General features: G+C 42.0%; 1 protein-coding gene and 1 long non-coding RNA gene across 3 annotated transcripts in view; one reads left to right on the plus strand and one right to left on the minus strand.

The window, feature by feature from the left end:
- The window catches only part of LOC113010977 (ephrin type-B receptor 1-B), a 436,216-nt gene that overhangs the window by 386,170 nt on the left and 31,474 nt on the right, over positions 1 to 18,572 (plus strand). The window contains exons 28-31 of one of the 2 annotated variants that reach the window (XM_080292596.1): positions 1,310 to 1,418; positions 2,400 to 2,464; positions 16,235 to 16,423; positions 17,481 to 17,728. In XM_080292596.1, coding sequence (XP_080148722.1) covers positions 1,310 to 1,418; positions 2,400 to 2,464; positions 16,235 to 16,423; positions 17,481 to 17,728 — 611 coding nt within the window. The remainder of the gene's footprint in view (positions 1 to 1,309; positions 1,419 to 2,399; positions 2,465 to 16,234; positions 16,424 to 17,480; positions 17,729 to 18,572) is intronic. The other variant, XM_080292597.1, reaches the window with a different exon arrangement.
- On the minus strand, positions 10,123 to 11,220 carry LOC145421797 (uncharacterized). Its single transcript, XR_013903170.1, has 3 exons — positions 11,051 to 11,220; positions 10,919 to 10,977; positions 10,123 to 10,587 (listed from the first exon to the last, which is right to left on the minus strand). It is a non-coding gene; the product is annotated as an uncharacterized LOC145421797 (long non-coding RNA).

Consider the following 18,572-nt stretch of genomic DNA (forward strand, 5'->3'; position numbering starts at 1 on the left):
CACGCCAGAGGACTGCCGGCAACAACACCCACATCTCTGCCGCCTCCGCCTCTACCAGCCCCCCCACCCCCCCATCAAACCTGCTTCATTGCCCCATGAAGACAATAGAGGCACTCCACGTCATTTTTCGCAAAACATATAATCTCCTGTCTCTTCCCGTCAGCACGTTTTCATTCACCTCCACGAGGTGTCATTTTTCCACCAGTGGATGCGCAAACACACAATCAAACAAATCAAAAGCGACGGCGCAAAGTAAGGTGTGACGGAAAACAAGTGATTGGAGTATTGGTTATGTGATTGATGCCACAATTCTCTAATTGGCTGAGGCCTCGAGAGTTAACTGATTGTAATGGGAGCGTATTTGCTGTTAGAAGAGGTGTCTCTGTGATTTTTGGCTGTCAAGAAAAGTCAACATTCTCGTATGGGCGCGTGGTGGGCAGGTGGGGGGACCTCGCACATCTAATATACACTGAAAGAGAACAAGAAGACTACCCTAAAAGTTTGAGTAGCTGGAACAGCATTCTTACTCTTTCCTTGATTCCTTCCTTTGATAAATGTGTGAGTTGAAAGAGTGAGCAATTCCTGTCACATCCAGTTTCCACATATACTGCAGCTTTCACACTGCTTCGAAGATGCATTAGTTCTCACTTTATCACTTTAATCCAATGGGCCCATTCTACACGGGGGATTGGATTTAGAAGCTGCTGATTTGCCTGCAGCATGCTAAATCGTGCATTGCTTTAACTACAGTGTCTGCTGATGCCAAAGTCACAGAAAGACATGCTCGCAAATAGATAACCAAAAGATTCTGCTGTGTGGTATTTTTAAGCAGGCATTTATTCTGTCCCCTGAACTACCACAGTCAAAAACATGTTTGGGCTATATGTGCGTGATTGGCAGTGGATGACTTCCTTTCAACACCATAGAAACAACATTCCTAGGTGCATTTTCTTGTCCGCGCCTTTCAGACAGCTATAGCAACAGAGAAGGCGAGCTGCCCTCCTCGCTCTTTCTCACAACCAGCTTTATGATTTTTCTCTCACTCTCTGTCTCTCTTCTGATTTATCAAACACCACCTGTCTGTCAGTCTTTCAAATGCTCACAGGATTCCAGTCAGCACATCTCAGCAGAGAGATCTCTGTGTTTCCTTTATCCACCAGTAAACTCAGTCTAACCATTCTGCTCTGCCTTTTCTTCTCCTGCCAAAACACATGCATAAGTACACAGCACCACATAAACACAGACATGCTTCTCATGCCTTACCTAAGCCTTTCTCACTGCTTGTCTGTCGTGTCTTTGTGCAACCCAGATGACTTCAAGTCTGAGCTGAGGGAACAGCTTCCTCTGATTGCGGGGTCAGCAGCAGCAGGAGTGGTCTTCATTGTTTCCCTTATTGCTATCTCCATTGTTTGCAGCAGGTAACCAGATTTTCCTTTATCTTGTCTTTTGTAATACACTAAGAAGATGTTGAAAAATGTGTCACATCGTTCAAACTGTAGATTCTTTTCAAGCTCCCAGTTTGTTTTGAAGGAAGTTGGAACTGCAAAAAATATACACATAGGGCATAAACCATTCGGTATGCCACGTTGGTTCTCATTGTCGCTAATAATACGTACTAAAAAATCCAATAGGTGGCAACATTGCAGGTAAAATTCCACCAGACTCTCAGCATATACGGTTTGTGTCATTTGCTGTATTAATTATGTAAAAATAAAATTCAGTGGTGCGTAAGATTCCTAAAATTCCTGACATTTATTGTAATCTTCTGTAAAAACATTTATGAAACATAACTGGTGCTGATTATGCTTTGGAACTTATCGTGTAACGTGCCCTACATGTAGTCACATATCATTTATTAGTGCAGCAAGACTATCACTTGATTCAATGACAGGCATACTGAATAGTAAAGGCACGCACGAATTTGATGGAACGGGAAAGCAAAATTGTCATTTGAAATGGAATACTCAATTCCTTAGAGAACTTAACATCTCCTACTTTGCCCCGTTAAGCCAATTTCATTTTGCAGCGGTTTGTCACATTGTCACATTCACATCTTGCTCCACTTTAGATATATGAAAGTCAAATTTTCTGCAGGGCTGTGTGCAAGTTTGAGCAAGTAAAGTGTTCATCAAATGGGCCAGGCTCTTTTGATGCTGAGGCAGAGGAGACAGATGAAAAGGAGTGAGATCCTATCAAGGTCTAATTAAAAATCAGCTCATTTTCATAAACTTCATTTGCCATTTCTAACCCTTTGCAGCTGATTCAATTTCAGCCACGTCATTTTCAGCCGGTACACAAAAACACCAAAAGTAATAAGATCATGTTTACCTCTTTCATCTTGGCACCCCTCCCCCTCGCTCTCTGTCTTTCCTTTCCCAACACTCATTGCATCGTTATAGGAAAAGAGCATATTCCAAGGAGGCGGTGTACAGTGACAAGCTGCAACATTACACAACAGGAAGAGGTGAGTCTGTGTAACACTGATGTAGCGCTAATGAGTTAATACAGGCTAGGGATGGAGTGTGATTTTGTGGTTATTATTAATCAGAAGATTTAGGAATGCTACCGGAGCTGATGGGCAGTAATTAAATACACACAACACAAAAATGCTTTTGCAGGTACCATGTATTTAACCGAAAGCAAAGAAAATTAAGAAAAGAAAATGAAAGCTTAAATAATCATTCCTGCTGTAGCTATTTAATTAATAGAAAAACCCAGTGGGGGTGCACAAAAACAACTAAGCAAATTCTTCCGGCTTATACCAAGCAATAAAGATTCTCAAAAAAAAGTTCCCCATAAATAACACATGTTAACATCGAAAACACTGATCCACACTGAAGTCCATGAGTTTTATCTGAATATCCATGAGCAATGTCCAAGCGCTATTGTCCATAAACGGGGGAACTGGTGTGTATGATTGTGGAAATCAGTGTATTCGGAAATTACGGGACAGAGCGTCGCCTTTGATAGCTTCCTACCAGTCCAGTGGAAGCTTCAATGCAGAATGAGTCCTGCTCCTAGCCGTTCATTGGCTCGCCATCCTTTTCCATACCCAAAAAAGGTTCACCTGGCCTGCATTAAATAAACAAGGCCAATAAGAAATCACAAGAATAACATACAAAAATGTCAGCCAATTAAGCTAAATACATTAAGTTATTCTTGTTCCTGTGTACACAAATTATAAAAATAAACAAACAATATATTGGTTAAATATAATATTTCTAACCAATAAGGATTTAACTGAAAACATTTCAACTGCTACATACATACATACTATGTAGCTCCACAACATTTGTTATTCAACAACTATCAGTCAAATCGAAATCAAATTGTTTGGACCGGCAGCAGCCGATTAGGGTCAGCTGGTAGCAATACAAACAGTCAATTAAAAGTTCAAACTCACCAATTCCGTTCTGTTCAGTGCACAACAACATTATGGCTCTGGCTCACAGTAATCAGCATCTAAGTTGCATAAGTTAGTTGGTGTTAAAAAAATGCATTAAAACGTGAAAAGCAAATGTTTGCCAATACACACCTGCAACAGCTCTGTCACCTGGCTTGCCTCCACGCATCTGACGGGAGGAAGCCGGGACAGGCTTACTATGACCTACATGCCATTCGATTGGCTGAGCAAAGTCATGTGGTTGGAGTCATGCATTTGTGATGCGTTCAATGGCAGGAAATAAGTGCAGGAAATTACTCTGGGTTACACCCTCCCCCCTTGAATACATGCACGTCCCGTTGCATGACAACACTACACAATATGTACGACTGAAGGGTTAGAATTGGTGGTTGCGGTGGTCAAAGCATCTGACAGACTATGTAACAGAGACTGAACAACTGATATCAATGGATTGCCTAAGCGGGCATACTGAAGTCGCCTAGGCGGTGATCTGTGACGCGTTGACCGCCTCAGAGGGGGGTCAATAACCGAATCTGAGCAATTAAGAGTTGGTAATGTCACAGGACTAGGCTCGGCCGCTAAGTTGTCAGAGACTCCAGGATCGGACAAGTCTGTAGACATGGTTTCAAGAATGGGTTCGGGTAAGATTTCAAGCAAATCTTCCCCTGATGTTTCATCAGCATCAAACTCCAATGGGTCTTCCCTCTGGGATCCTGACAGAGCTTCTCCAGCTGATTCCATTTCAGGTGTAGATGTTGGAGGAAGTCTTTCCTCCTCACCACTGGGAAAAGACTGTAGGGGGTTGAGAGACTTCTCCACTCTAAACTCCATTGGGAGCGGGGCAAGGTGGACAAAGGTCGGTTCAAATACATTCTCTTCAACAAAGTACTCAGGAGATTCCTGTTGTTTCTTGGCCTGTTGACGAGTTAAAGAGGGTGTGATTGGAATAGTCTCATCTGATGGTCCTGACTCTGTTGCAGGAAGAAACCCACACGGAAGAAGGAGATCTCTGTGCAATGTGCGAATTGGGCCGTCTTTGCATTCTGGTTTTACAGTGTAGACGGGGAGATCTTTGGCACATTTCAGCACTACAAAGACATCTGGTTCCCATTTGTCAGCAAGTTTATGTTTGCCCCTCAGCCTCATGTTCCGTACCAAAACTCTGCTTCCAACTTCTAGCTTGGACGGTATAATACGTTGGTCAAATCGAGTCTTGTTCCTCTCAGCGTTCTTTGCAGCATTCTTTGAAGATAGCAGATAACTTTCTTTCAACCTAGCTTTTAAGTCTTGTACATACTGTGAATGTGTCTGTTGTTCTTTCTCACGTACAGGAAGATTAAAAGCGAGGTCAATGGGGAGACGAGGACAACGTCCAAACATTAGTTCGTATGGGGTGTAGCCAGTGACTTCATTTTTAGTACAGTTGTAGGCATGGACAAGTGGTTTCACAAACTGTTTCCATTTGGATTTCTGTTTGAATTCAAGAGTTCCCAACATGGCCAGTAGAGTGCAATTAAACCTCTCTACTGGGTTTCCTCTTGGATGGTACGGTGTTGTGTGACACTTTTGGACTCCCAACAGGGCGCATAACTCCTTTATCAATTTCGACTCAAAGTCTGGCCCTTGATCTGTATGGAGTCTTTCTGGAATTCCATAATAAACAATGAAGTTTTCCCAAAGACAGTTAGCCACAGTTTTTGCCTTTTGGTTTGGTGTTGGAATGGCAAGGGCATATTTGGTAAAATGATCTGTCAGTACCAGGATGTCTTTGGTGTTGCTAGTATCGGGCTCGAGACTGAGGAAATCCATACAAATGAGTTCAAGTGGACGTGATGTCCGAATGTTAACCAGAGGAGCAGCTCTCTCCGGCAAGCTTTTCCGGCGAATACACCGGCCACAGGTTTTTATTTTATTTTCCACATCCACTGCCATTCTTGGCCAATAGAACCGAGTCCTGGCAAGGTCAAGGGTCCGTTCCACTCCCAGGTGGCCCATATCATTGTGGAGGCTGTGGAGAACAGTTTGCCGCAGTTCTGTCGGAAGGACCAGTTGGTATGATGGTTGTTCATTTTCATATCTTATCCTATAGAGGACACCATCAATCAGCTCCAATTTGTTCAGTTCGCGAAGGAGAAGAGGAATTTCAGGAAGCTCTTTCCTGGCTGTCAGAGGAACTTTTTCTCCTGACTCCAACTGGTGAATAACCTCCTGAAGAGTTGGATCAGTTCTCTGTTTTTCATAAAGCTCAGAATGGGATATGGTGGAAATAACAGGAAGTCCATGTGAATCTTCTGAGTAATTCTCAGGAAGCACTGCTGTGTTGATGGACAGGGATTCAACCAAACTATTCTCAGCTTGGGTCCTGACAACACCACTTTGGCAAATCGCATCGACAACTTCAGCTGATATTTCACCATCACTGCTGCTTGAGAGATGTTGTTGAGTAAACTGATTAATTAGCTCCTCATCTTTTTGAGCAGGTTCCCCAGAGGAAGTACCATCATGGGGCAGACGGGAAAGTGCATCTGCATCCAGGTTTTGCTTGCCTGCTCGATACTGTATCTTGAACGAGAATGTAGAAAGAGCAGCCAGCCAACGATGGCCGGTAGCATCCAACTTTGCTGATGTCAAGATATAGGTAAGTGGGTTGTTATCCGTGACTACTGTAAAGCTTGCTCCGTACAAGTAATCATGAAATTTTTCTGTCACGCTCCACTTCAGTGCCAAGAATTCAAGCTTGTGAGCTGGGTAACGACTTTCACTGGATGACAACCCCCTACTAGCATAGGCTATCACCCTAAGTCTCCCCTCTTGCTCTTGGTAAAGGGCAGCGCCCAATCCGTTGGTGCTGGCATCTGGGTGGAGAATGTAAGGCAGTGCCGGATCAGCAAAACCTAGAACTGGTGCAGTGGTAAGTTTGTCAATGAGGGTATCAAAAGCCAACTGACAATCAGGACTCCACCTGGAACCAAAGGAGTGCTTGGGATCAAACTGTGAGCTCTTAGAAGTCTCATTTTTAGAGCTTTTGTGTGTGGATGGATATCCACGTGTGAGGTTGTTGAGTGGCTTGGCAATCATGGCATATCCCTTAATAAAACGCCTATAGTAGCCAGCGAATCCCAGAAAAGATTTCAAGGTCTTCAGGTTGGTTGGAATTGGCCAGGATTTCAAGGTGGCAACCTTTTCTGGGTCTGTCTCAACACCATTTTCTGAAACAATGTGGCCCAAGTATCGGACGGATGTCTGAAAGAATTTGCATTTTTCTGGAGAAAGTTTTAACCCAAATTCTCTCAGGCGATTCAACACCCTCAGCAAACGGTCTTCGTGCTCCTCAAGAGTGTTGGAGAATATGATCAAATCATCCAAAAACACGAGGACCTCTTTCAAGTGCAAGTCTCCCATGCACTTCTCCATGAGTCTTTGGAACGTTGAAGGTGCATTAGTAACTCCTTGAGGCATTCGGTTGAACTCCCAAAACCCAATTGGCGTCACAAAAGCGGTTTTGGCTTTATCAGCTTCATCCATCTCTATCTGATAATAACCAGATTTGAGATCAAGCACAGAGAACCATTTCGATCCAGTGAGTGCTGTAAACGATTCCTCCAAGTTGGGCAATGCGTACACATCCTTGATCGTTTGCAGGTTGAGTTTGCGGTAGTCAATACATAGTCGAATGTCTCCATTTTTCTTCTTGACAACCACTATTGGTGATGAAAATGATGACTCCGACTCCCTGATAACACCAGCATCTAGAAGCTCTCGAAGATGTTTACGAACAGCTTCTATGTCCTGGGGATGAATAGGTCTTGCTTTGTGTTTAAAAGGGGTATTGTCATGGAGCTTGATGTGATGCTTCACTTCCTTAGTGCAACCAAAATCCAAGTCATGATGTGAAAAAACTTCAGACATGGCATTTAGTTTTGTTGTGATCCGTTCTCTCCATTCTGCTGGTATTGGTGACTCGCCAAATTTGAAAGTGAGTGGTGTTGACACCATCTCCCGATCTGGGGGGTTGGTCACACTGTGCTCAGAGACTATGCAGTCATAGGCTCCCAGCTCTGCAATGACACTCAAAGCTGGTATATAGATGTCTTGCTCTGTTCTGTTTGACACAACAACTGGAACCTGAGTATGTGTACCACCTTTAAGAGCGACTAGACAATTACTGACACACAAACCACCCGGCAGGCCTGAACCCGGGTGCTGAATGACAACACATTGACTAGCTGGGCTGAGAAGCTTGGCAGAACCCTCGACCACAACTGTGCAGCCAGCTGGAATTAGCACAGGAGATTTACTAAGGGTCGTCACAACACCAAGATGATCATTCCAATTCTGTTGGTATGTCACTTGGAGAGTTTGCAGAACTGCTCTGTACCCGTAAGAGGTAGGCTGGAATGATGAACAGTTACTAGAAGAGAATTGTTCATAAAGAATTTCAAGTGTATTCATGCCAACAAGTACTGAGGTTGGATAATCAGGTCTCACATCAGGAACAACAAGTGCAAGCGTTTGAACTGGGAAGTCACTCCCAAGAAAGTCTTTTGGAAATGTCATGGCAACCTCAACATACCCAAGGTATGGAACACATTGACCAGCAGCCCCCTCCACATGAAGAAGCTCATTCAATGGGTGGACTGGCTGATCGGAGAGATGCTCATTATAGAATGAAACTGGAATTGTGGTAACCTGGGAACCAGTATCCAGTAGACACGGGCAGTTGCAACCTGCAATGTTGACTTCTGCTGTACATCTGGATCCAACTAATCCTGGTGGTAATCTAGTGTGGATCTTTGTCTGCGACTTTGCACACTTGGCATGCTTTTTGTTCTCAGCGGGACAAGGTTGGTCCAGCTCAGCTCCTGTTTGCCCCTCAACAGGAACTGGAACTAGTTTAAATCCTCAGAAGCAGAGGACTTTTGCTTCTGCCACTTTTGTTTGCTGTCAAATTGCTTCCGCTTGGCACTTACCAATGCTGAATTGGGTGCATTTTCACATTGTGGCTTAATGTGACCATCTTCTCCACAGCGGAAGCAAAACCCTGGTTTAGGGCTGGAGACGCTAGGTTTTGGATTCTTACCAACCTTCTTAGGCCCATAGAGCTTTGGAGCTGGGCAGGCAGCAACCGGTGGTTTGACATTACACTGCTGTGCTGTCAAAGCTGAAAGCTGCTGTTGTATAGCTGCCATCTGTTGTGAGAGCCGTTTAGTCAGAGTGGTTAGCGCAGCACAGAGGTTAGTTTCTTCTCCAGTATTGGCAAACTGGGCATTAGTGGTGGCTTTCTGTTTTGTCGGTCCCAAATGCTGTTTCATCCTTAATGTCTTTGCTGCCTCTCTGTCCTCTTCAGTTCGAAGGAGTAATAGAAGCTCAGTAAATTTGGGGGGGTTGTGCTTCTTTTGCTTAAGTTGGAGTTCCGATATTAAATTGTTATCCCAACATCCCCTGCAGAATTGATTCAACAGTCGGTTGTCTATGTCTTTCTCTAAAACACCCCCTCTTTTTGCTGCATGCTGTAATACCACCTGCAGACGTTGCAAATAGGCCGAAGGCTTTTCTCCGCTGTCCTGGAAGGTGTCCATGAACTTGGCGTATAACTCATCTCCATCTTGCACAGTGCCATAGGCTGAGTCAAGTTGTTTCATATAGACCTCTGGTGGTGTGTCAAGGCTGAGATGTTTTACCATATTACAGGCAGGAGGCAGTAGACTGTCACGAATCAGTCTGGTGCGCTGCAGATCAGATATAGATGGATCTTTCAGGGCTAATTCGACCCCTGACCGCCATATATCATAATCTGTCTCTTGAATTGGCCTGGGCACTTTACCAGAAAACGCTCTCAGTCGATGGAATGCATGCAGCGAGCTGTCCCCACTCCGAACAACGTGTTCCACAACATAGCGTTGTACTTCAGGAGGGTTGAGATCAGCCGCTGGAATGGAGGCAGAATGCCTCTCTCCGCCGTGCGCTTCAGCACTACTGGCAACAGAAGGGGACTTAGATGGAAGAGGGGCTGGTAGTGAAGAAGGAAAGACTGAATCGGGAGGGTTTGAATCTTCTAGTTCTGGTTTTGCAACCACTGGAGTCTCTGGGTTGAGCTCTGCAAGGGACCGGCGTATCTGGGTCATCCCCTCACTGAGGACTTCTGCATAATCCCTCCCAGATAATTTGGCTATTCTTTTTAAGTCTGCCAAGTAAGTATTTGTCTTGGAACCACTAACTTTTGATGCATAAACTTCAGATAGACTTTCAATATGGAGTTTGTCACCTGAATCTGACATAGATGTGTGCGGTAGCAACTGAGACAACCGCGTTAAAGATAAACCCGAAGCGTACTCAGCGACAAGCATGTCATTAAATTCAGATTCTGGTGAATCTATAGTAACCTTGCGAGCTATGTCACCATACTGTTCAAGGAAATGTACAACTTCATTAACTGAGTGCTCAGTTACTCCGTCAACTAAAACCGCATTTGGGATCTTAATGGCAAGTGTCTCGAAAACTTCCATTATGGGGAAAAATGAATTGGTGAGTTTGAATATATATTAATTACTAACCAAATCAGCTCCTGGCTGGCTCGCCAAGTAATGTAACACTGATGTAGCGCTAATGAGTTAATACAGGCTAGGGATGGAGTGTGATTTTGTGGTTATTATTAATCAGAAGATTTAGGAATGCTACCGGAGCTGATGGGCAGTAATTAAATACACACAACACAAAAATGCTTTTGCAGGTACCATGTATTTAACCGAAAGCAAAGAAAATTAAGAAAAGAAAATGAAAGCTTAAATAATCATTCCTGCTGTAGCTATTTAATTAATAGAAAAACCCAGTGGGGGTGCACAAAAACAACTAAGCAAATTCTTCCGGCTTATACCAAGCAATAAAGATTCTCAAAAAAAAGTTCCCCATAAATAACACATGTTAACATCGAAAACACTGATCCACACTGAAGTCCATGAGTTTTATCTGAATATCCATGAGCAATGTCCAAGCGCTATTGTCCATAAACGGGGGAACTGGTGTGTATGATTGTGGAAATCAGTGTATTCGGAAATTACGGGACAGAGCGTCGCCTTTGATAGCTTCCTACCAGTCCAGTGGAAGCTTCAATGCAGAATGAGTCCTGCTCCTAGCCGTTCATTGGCTCGCCATCCTTTTCCATACCCAAAAAAGGTTCACCTGGCCTGCATTAAATAAACAAGGCCAATAAGAAATCACAAGAATAACATACAAAAATGTCAGCCAATTAAGCTAAATACATTAAGTTATTCTTGTTCCTGTGTACACAAATTATAAAAATAAACAAACAATATATTGGTTAAATATAATATTTCTAACCAATAAGGATTTAACTGAAAACATTTCAACTGCTACATACATACATACTATGTAGCTCCACAACATTTGTTATTCAACAACTATCAGTCAAATCAAAATCAAATTGTTTGGACCGGCAGCAGCCGATTAGGGTCAGCTGGTAGCAATACAAACAGTCAATTAAAAGTTCAAACTCACCAATTCCGTTCTGTTCAGTGCACAACAACATTATGGCTCTGGCTCACAGTAATCAGCATCTAAGTTGCATAAGTTAGTTGGTGTTAAAAAAATGCATTAAAACGTGAAAAGCAAATGTTTGCCAATACACACCTGCAACAGCTCTGTCACCTGGCTTGCCTCCACGCATCTGACGGGAGGAAGCCGGGACAGGCTTACTATGACCTACATGCCATTCGATTGGCTGAGCAAAGTCATGTGGTTGGAGTCATGCATTTGTGATGCGTTCAATGGCAGGAAATAAGTGCAGGAAATTACTCTGGGTTACATCTGCTCTATTACTTACAGCTGCTCTAAGTTACTGGTTAGTTACTATCTATCTATCTATCTATCTATCTATCTATCTATCTATCTATCTATCTATCTATCTATCTATCTATCTATCTATCTATCTATCTATCTATCTATCATTTCCTTTTCCTCTACTGTTGGACTATAATTAATAATGTAAGGCATTTAAAATGAATAATAATGCATTAAAGATATGGAAAATTTATGTAGCAAGTGTCTGTGGTTCTACTTTTCACCGTGACATTGACTGACATCTCTTAGGGCTGCACGATAGCCATGACTGAGTTGTGTTTTAAGCACTCCCTGGGCATTGACTGATCAGGGGAAGTAGCCTGCAGGGACACACATATAACCTCTGACAAACACTCAGTCACACATGCACAAAAGAAATGTGTGTAAATTGGTGCGTCAAAGAAAGCCTTATGTACTGCCAACCTAGCAGTCTGAGAAAGGGTTTACTCAAGGGGATTGAATTTTGTTGAGCCTGACACAGCAAATGGCTTCAACACAGTTACTTTGTGTCAAAGCTACGAGAATGGTAGCTTGGGGCTTATTAAAACTGCTCTGGACAGAGGAGTCAGTTTTGCCACAGTCAGGGATGCACTGTAATTAACATAAGTCATGAAAATAAAAGATAACAGTTGTTTGCGGCCTTAATTATCAAATGAAGGATCTAAGGTGGATACAAAATCAAATGCTAATAAGGAAACCTTCACAATGCCAACGCACACGAGGTTTTTCCCCACCCTGTGATGCATTGTTGTTTTTTGCTTTTCTGTCAAGGTTTGACTGGCAGTTTTGTAATTGCAGTATTCAGTGCAGCAATAAAATAGACCAACTCAAACAATTGCTTTGGGTGATCCTCCAAAAAAATGTGCCTGCCAGCTTTCACCCAGCTGTCAGCTCCTCCAGATGTTGCCTCATAATATCGCCTCATTTGCAGCCCACCTCAAGACAGACGTTGCTAATACTGTAAATTCAGTGGTGCAGCCTGATGGTCATGCTTATGCAAGAAATCAGACCTTTAACATTACACCAACTCCTGCTTGTGATGCTCATGTGAACACAAGTCAAATGCTGCTGCTGTGGCTTAAAGCGATCACCCCATCAGATTCAGTGGTTGTTGTCATGTACAGTATCATCACTGTGTACACTGTTTAAGTTAATTAAGTGGATTTATTCAATGGTTAAAACTATTTTGCAGTTTTCTCTTTCAAAACAATCAAAAGATCATTCCTGATTAAGTTGCTAAAATATTTATTAACCTGTGTTTTTGGGCAGTTTGAAAGGTTGGATTGCATCTGTGAACTGCCATCATCAGGCCTCTCCACAAAGTTCTATTTTGTCTAAGTATGACCTTTGGCTGGGCTACTCATGGTTTGCATTTTTTATTCTAATTTGACTCATACTTATTCTTCCTTTCTTCCATTCAGACCAGCGTTCCTATAACAGTTCCCAAGAAGCCACCACACAGCACTGTGTTGTTATCTCCATAGCCATAGACATGTTATTAGACAGGAAATCATGCCATAGTGCTTGGAGTTCTACCCACTGAGTTCAATTTCTGTCTCATCAGATGAGATAAACTTATTCCTGATGCTGCTGGATGCATTTAACTGATGTTCAATAATCTCAAAGCAGCTGTCATATGGCTTAGACTCAGACTGGCTTCTTTTCAGCCCCCAAGACCTAAAGACATGATCTCAGTGCTTCTACTGAGATGATGATCCTACAGCAGGTTTCCCAGGTTTCTTATCTGCAGCAGACCTCCAAGCCTCTGCTTGATTGATCAGTGGGTTCTTTCTGAATAAGGCCCTTCTCCCTCTGTCTCAGTTTGGTCAGACATTTCTAAGAATAATCTTGCTGGTTCCAAAATTATTCAATTTCATGATTATTAAGGCCACTGTGTTCCTTGGAGCACTCAGATTTAAAAATGGGTTGATATTTGCCTCCACATATGTCTAGCCACAGTTTTGTCACAGGGGCCTGCTGTGTTCCTGTGACTCCTTGGTTCAGCTTCTGTCCTGACATTAAGTGTGCTACTAGGACTTCATGTACTCCTTTTGCACATATTCCTAAAAACATGTCTTCACAGCATTATTGGGAGTTACCAAGCGTAGAATAAACATTAGAATTCTATACTTTTATCTCCTAATTAAATCTATAACAGTATATAAAAAGTGAAGGAATCATAGAAGTTCATTACTGCACTGCCATGCACTCAGGTCCATGCACTAAGTATTTGCAGATTCTCTCAGGGAAACATTTCCTTTTAGCCTTTAACTCACACCGACAACCCATCTAAACAAATTAACAGACATTTCTAAGTACTAAATGTCTGTGTTGTGCCCTCATGTTTCCACATGACTACCAACAAATTTTAAATTACAAATGTTCAGACCGTACTTGTTGCCCCGTAGCTGCAGATGTTATTTGCGCTTCAACATCTGGTGCTCACACCCGATGACAATGGAAACTCACTGAAAAGAACTAGTTAATTATGGGTGGATATAAAATATGCTTATACTCCTTTTTTTTCTTGCATATTTCCTTTATATGTGCAAGTTCACTCTTCATCCTAAATATGTTAAAATATTATAATTAACAGGGTGAACCTTTCATCACTTTTCAAACTTTTCAAGGAAAACCAAAAGAGTTGCAAAAGGCCTGAAAAAAATCCCCACAAACATTTCACTTTCTTTTTTTAGTGACTCCATACAAAATGTAGATCTCTTATGTGCATACTAATAAGCCCCAATAAATAATAAGTGTGTGTTTGACAAATACGTTTCTGACATCAAACAATGGATAATTAGTTAATATTCAGGACGGAAATGCAGCTCATTATATTTAGAGCCACGGAGTAGATTAGTGTGCATCTTAGACCTACATAAAACACTCTAGGGATATATTGCTCTGCACATAAATCACATAAAGTATTTAAATGCTATATAGTGAAATCACAAATATTGTCAGGCAAAGGGAATTAGAAGAAATTATGTTTCCTTGGTGACAGGCTAATGTATGAAACATTCCCTTTTAACTTAAAAAGATGAGCATTTATGGAGCTACTATTTCATTCGCAGACATTTTTGTTTGTCTTTGGGCAATATATAAAGTGTTTGTAGTAAAACCAGTAATCTGATTGTAGCCATTGCCAGTAATAGATTAATGTAAGCATTACGGCTCTGCAGTTGATTTGTGGATACATTAGGACCATTACGTAAACGACCGGGACAGACTAATAGCAGGCTAAATTTTGGACATTGGTGAAAATAACATGGTTAAGTGCATTGCAGTACACTGTAACTTATTACGCCTGCCAGCTAATAGAAATGAATAGAATCAACTTTATTGTCCACCAGAGTGGAAATTTGTCTGAGTACACTTAACCGTTTGGACAATTATGTCATAAACTTTGTTCTAATTTATTATATTAATCTAAGCTTTATATCTGTTGTGGTACGCACGTGTCCGTGAGCCACTGTGGCAGCCTTGGATTCTTTCCTGACAGAGTTGTTGTTTTATATGTTGGTCCAAAATAGAAATGACTTCTGGATACATTTGCTTCGTACTCTCAGATGGAGAGCCTATGAAATATTAAAGTAGGAATCTATTTTTTATCCAGTGGCCATAAAAAGACGAGTCCAGTTAACCAGGGCTGTGCCACAGGGAGGACGATAAACTGTTTGCATTTTAAATTATACATAAAAATGGGCTATGGACTGTGAATTAGAAAGTAATGGCTGTACATTTATTTTGGAGGTATGTGCACACAAGAGCTTGAGATTTTGAGTGTGAGCGTGCTGCCATAAGCTTGCTGTTGCGTGCTCCCCACTGAGATTTTGAGTCCTACCCAGTGGTGCCGCTAAGTGAGCAGCTTGGCGACATTTGTAAATCGAATGACTTTATGGAATGCAAAGCTGTAAACCCTCTGATGGATTAACTTGAATCCAGTCTGTATGGAATCTCTAATGAGCAATTACACTCACACAGACAGGGTTCAAAGCAATTAGTGTGGTAACTAGAATCAGCTTCTAGTCAAGAGCAAGGTGAGGCACCTTGATCCCAGGACTAGACCCTATTCTCTTTTTGTCTCCTGAGACTCCTCCCTCCTTCTCTGTGGCTTATGCAAAGGGCTAGGCACAAATTGACTTGATGGAGATGGGTTTATTCCAATCATGGCTGCAAAGATTTTGCCTAAACAGCTCTGAGAAAGAAGGCTGCCCTTGGGTGTAGCTGCAAAAATGATGATTTGAAGTCTACTTGCTCGCTGTCCATCTTGTGGCAGCATATTGAATTTGTTTACAAGTGTTTTACTTAGCCTGTCGGCACAGAAAAGCTGTACTTCTTTTTTTGCAAACATCGCCAGTCTGTGAACTGGTCTCACCTACTGTAGAGTGGCATAAAAAGCTAGTTGATAGCGTAGCGGCTTTATCTCTTTATGAGCTCCTATAGGGAAAGATTGCAGGAAAATTGGTTCTACCACTATCAAAGAGCAGATACTGCTAGGGTAAGGGATAAAGGGGTGAAAAAAAAGTCTACATTTACTCTTTCTATATTCCCTCATCTGTTCCTTTATCCCTTAATCTCCCTCCCTCTCTTTGTCTCTCTGTCTCGTTCTCTCTCTCTCTAGCTCTTTTCCTCTCGTAAGCACTGAATCACCACCATTTTGTTGTCTGCCTCTACATGTTTTGGAGCCAGTTCCTTTAATTCTCCACCTACACTCTTTGATGTGTTCAGTACACGTTCATTTTAATTTACACATTGCCGTGCTTTGGCCCGTCTCTAAGCATGGATAATAGAGCAAATGAAGGTATCATCATTTGCAGCGATCAAAAGTTTATAGTGATTATAAGTAATGCTGTGACTCTGTGATTTAAGCTAACACTTGGGGGTTATTTGAATTCACCAACCTTTAGCTCAAGACCCCAAAAGACTAGTTTCATCTTCTGGAAAGCTCACTGAGCACTTTGGTTGTTCTAGAACTCTCATTGCGAGCCGACATGTCTAACTGCCCCTCCCCACTGGGCTGCCCGACCCACTTCTCAGGCTCTCCGGGGATGAAGATCTACATTGACCCCTTCACCTACGAGGACCCAAACGAAGCTGTACGAGAATTTGCCAAGGAGATAGATGTTTCTACTGTCAAAATAGAGGAGGTCATTGGTGCAGGTATGGCAAATCTTCGTGCATGCATGCTTTTGTATTCTGTGTCTGTGTGTCAGATAAATGTGGATTGTTGAGTTGTTGTATGTCATATAAAAACCTGAATCTGTTCAAGGTCATGAAGAACAACCTTTCTGGCAGCCACTTCAGATGGGAACATGTCAAGGGCCTATGTCAAGTGTACTAGCAGTATATAGGCCACCTACCCAGGGACACAATGTCATTAGAAATAACTCAACCCTCTCTGCCTTTTCTTTGTGCTTCTGTGTTTTTGGATCTTGTTGATTTTGGCTTTGATGATGTTCAGCCCTTGCATCATTTCTTCCCCATTTACTTTACATGTAAAAGTGCAGACATTTTGTTTCCTGTCCTTGTTTTGTTTTGTTTTTCTTAACTTGAGAATGACCTCTTATGTATTATTAAACTGTATATTAAAATTACAACTACATAATTAGGTCCTGATTGCTTTCAAGTGAATTCTGATTAAACTTAAGTTCAGTATGTGCATGTGTTTTTGGTACATGTCCCTTTCTTTGGGATCGAACACATCTTTTCTACAGCCGAGAGGACACTGACATCATACATGCTGGTTCATATGGAGGCTAAAATACCCCTGGTAATGTTGCTGGGCCTGGAGTAGCTTTGGAGCACAGGCGGCCTCAGCAAGCTAGGTGTGAGGAAGTGACAGAGATACAATAGGGATAAGGATGCAGTGGGATCAGCTAATTAAAGGTTTTTGTTTTTGTTGATTTCACTATGTGTTGTCTCTCCAGGACACCAAGGTGGTGATAATTAATCACATGGGTTCCAGAAATTTGCCAGACAGTGCTTGCCTGGTATTGTTTGATAGGGGGAATATAAAGGCACTTCCCAGCCTATGCTGTGTGTCAGAAGAGCCATACTGTATTATATGATAGCAAGACATAACAGGCTCTATAAAAGCACTTTAGGTAACTTTAAAAACAGACGTGAAATTTATGATCTGATTAACTCTGCTTTTGTGTAAAGGCTTTTTCTGCTAACAGAAGGAAATGAGGAAACTCTTCTTTCTCTTTCAAACTAGGGGAATTTGGGGAAGTCTACAAGGGCCGTTTGAAGCTACCTGGCAAGAGGGAAATCTATGTAGCCATTAAGACCTTAAAGGCGGGCTATGTGGAGAAGCAGAGGCGGGACTTCCTGTCTGAAGCATCAATCATGGGCCAGTTTGACCACCCGAACATTATCCGTCTTGAGGGTGTAGTCACAAAGAGCCGTCCAGTTATGATCGTTACTGAGTTTATGGAGAATGGCGCCCTTGACTCATTCCTCAGGGTGAGTGATTTTTCTTTTTTTAATGCTTGTACTGTGTCACACAAAGTTGCAAACAGCTATATGACGAGATCTGAAGCCATGTGTGAGTTAAATGGAAGCTTGAAAATCTGAGACTGAGAAGCTAATTGGAAGTAAATTGTAAAGCAATCCCACTAAAGGAGTTCATGCTAAGAATCCCTCCTAATACAAATTGGAATGAGCCTTCTTAATCTGTCCAGTGCCAACGGAGAATATGTTTCATGACAATGAACTTGATTTCAGTCATTCTTAATTTGAAAATTTCCACACTGGCTAGCTTTATCAGCCTTTAATTTAATGCCTGGAGCTATTAATGGACTCTTCACTCTTTCTTTTATAGTCAGGATTGAGCGGACATACAGCTTAATCAATATTCAGCTCTCTTTTTTCCTGCTTCAGTCTCATGGATTGGTGTTCTATTCCACTTTGATCTAGGGTGGGTTTAAATGGGTTCTTTGAAGTTGGCTTTGCTAACCGCCACATCCGACTTGTGTTTCCATCGATCTCTCTTACCCTCTTATTTGTTACTGGGTTTCTGGGGTTCAAAGCTTGCTCTTCAGAGCATTCACACAGGGGTAGGGGCACCATTCTTGGAGTTTAAAGAGATGGATGCCTGTATGCTTGAATGGAACAATGCTCTAACACCTACACTGAGTAAGATTGGCTGCAGGAATCTGATTTGCTTATTTAATACAAATATACTCTTCCTCTGGACATTAAAAGGATTTGAAAGGCAAGACAGGGACTCAGTGTGTTGATTTTGTAATTGCAAAGTGTAACCAACAAACAAGAAAAAAAAGGACGCACAAGAAAAACTAAAATCAAA

This window comes from Astatotilapia calliptera, chromosome 18 (assembly GCF_964374335.1).
Source record: "Astatotilapia calliptera chromosome 18, fAstCal68.1, whole genome shotgun sequence".
Taxonomy (NCBI): Eukaryota; Metazoa; Chordata; class Actinopteri; order Cichliformes; family Cichlidae; genus Astatotilapia; species Astatotilapia calliptera.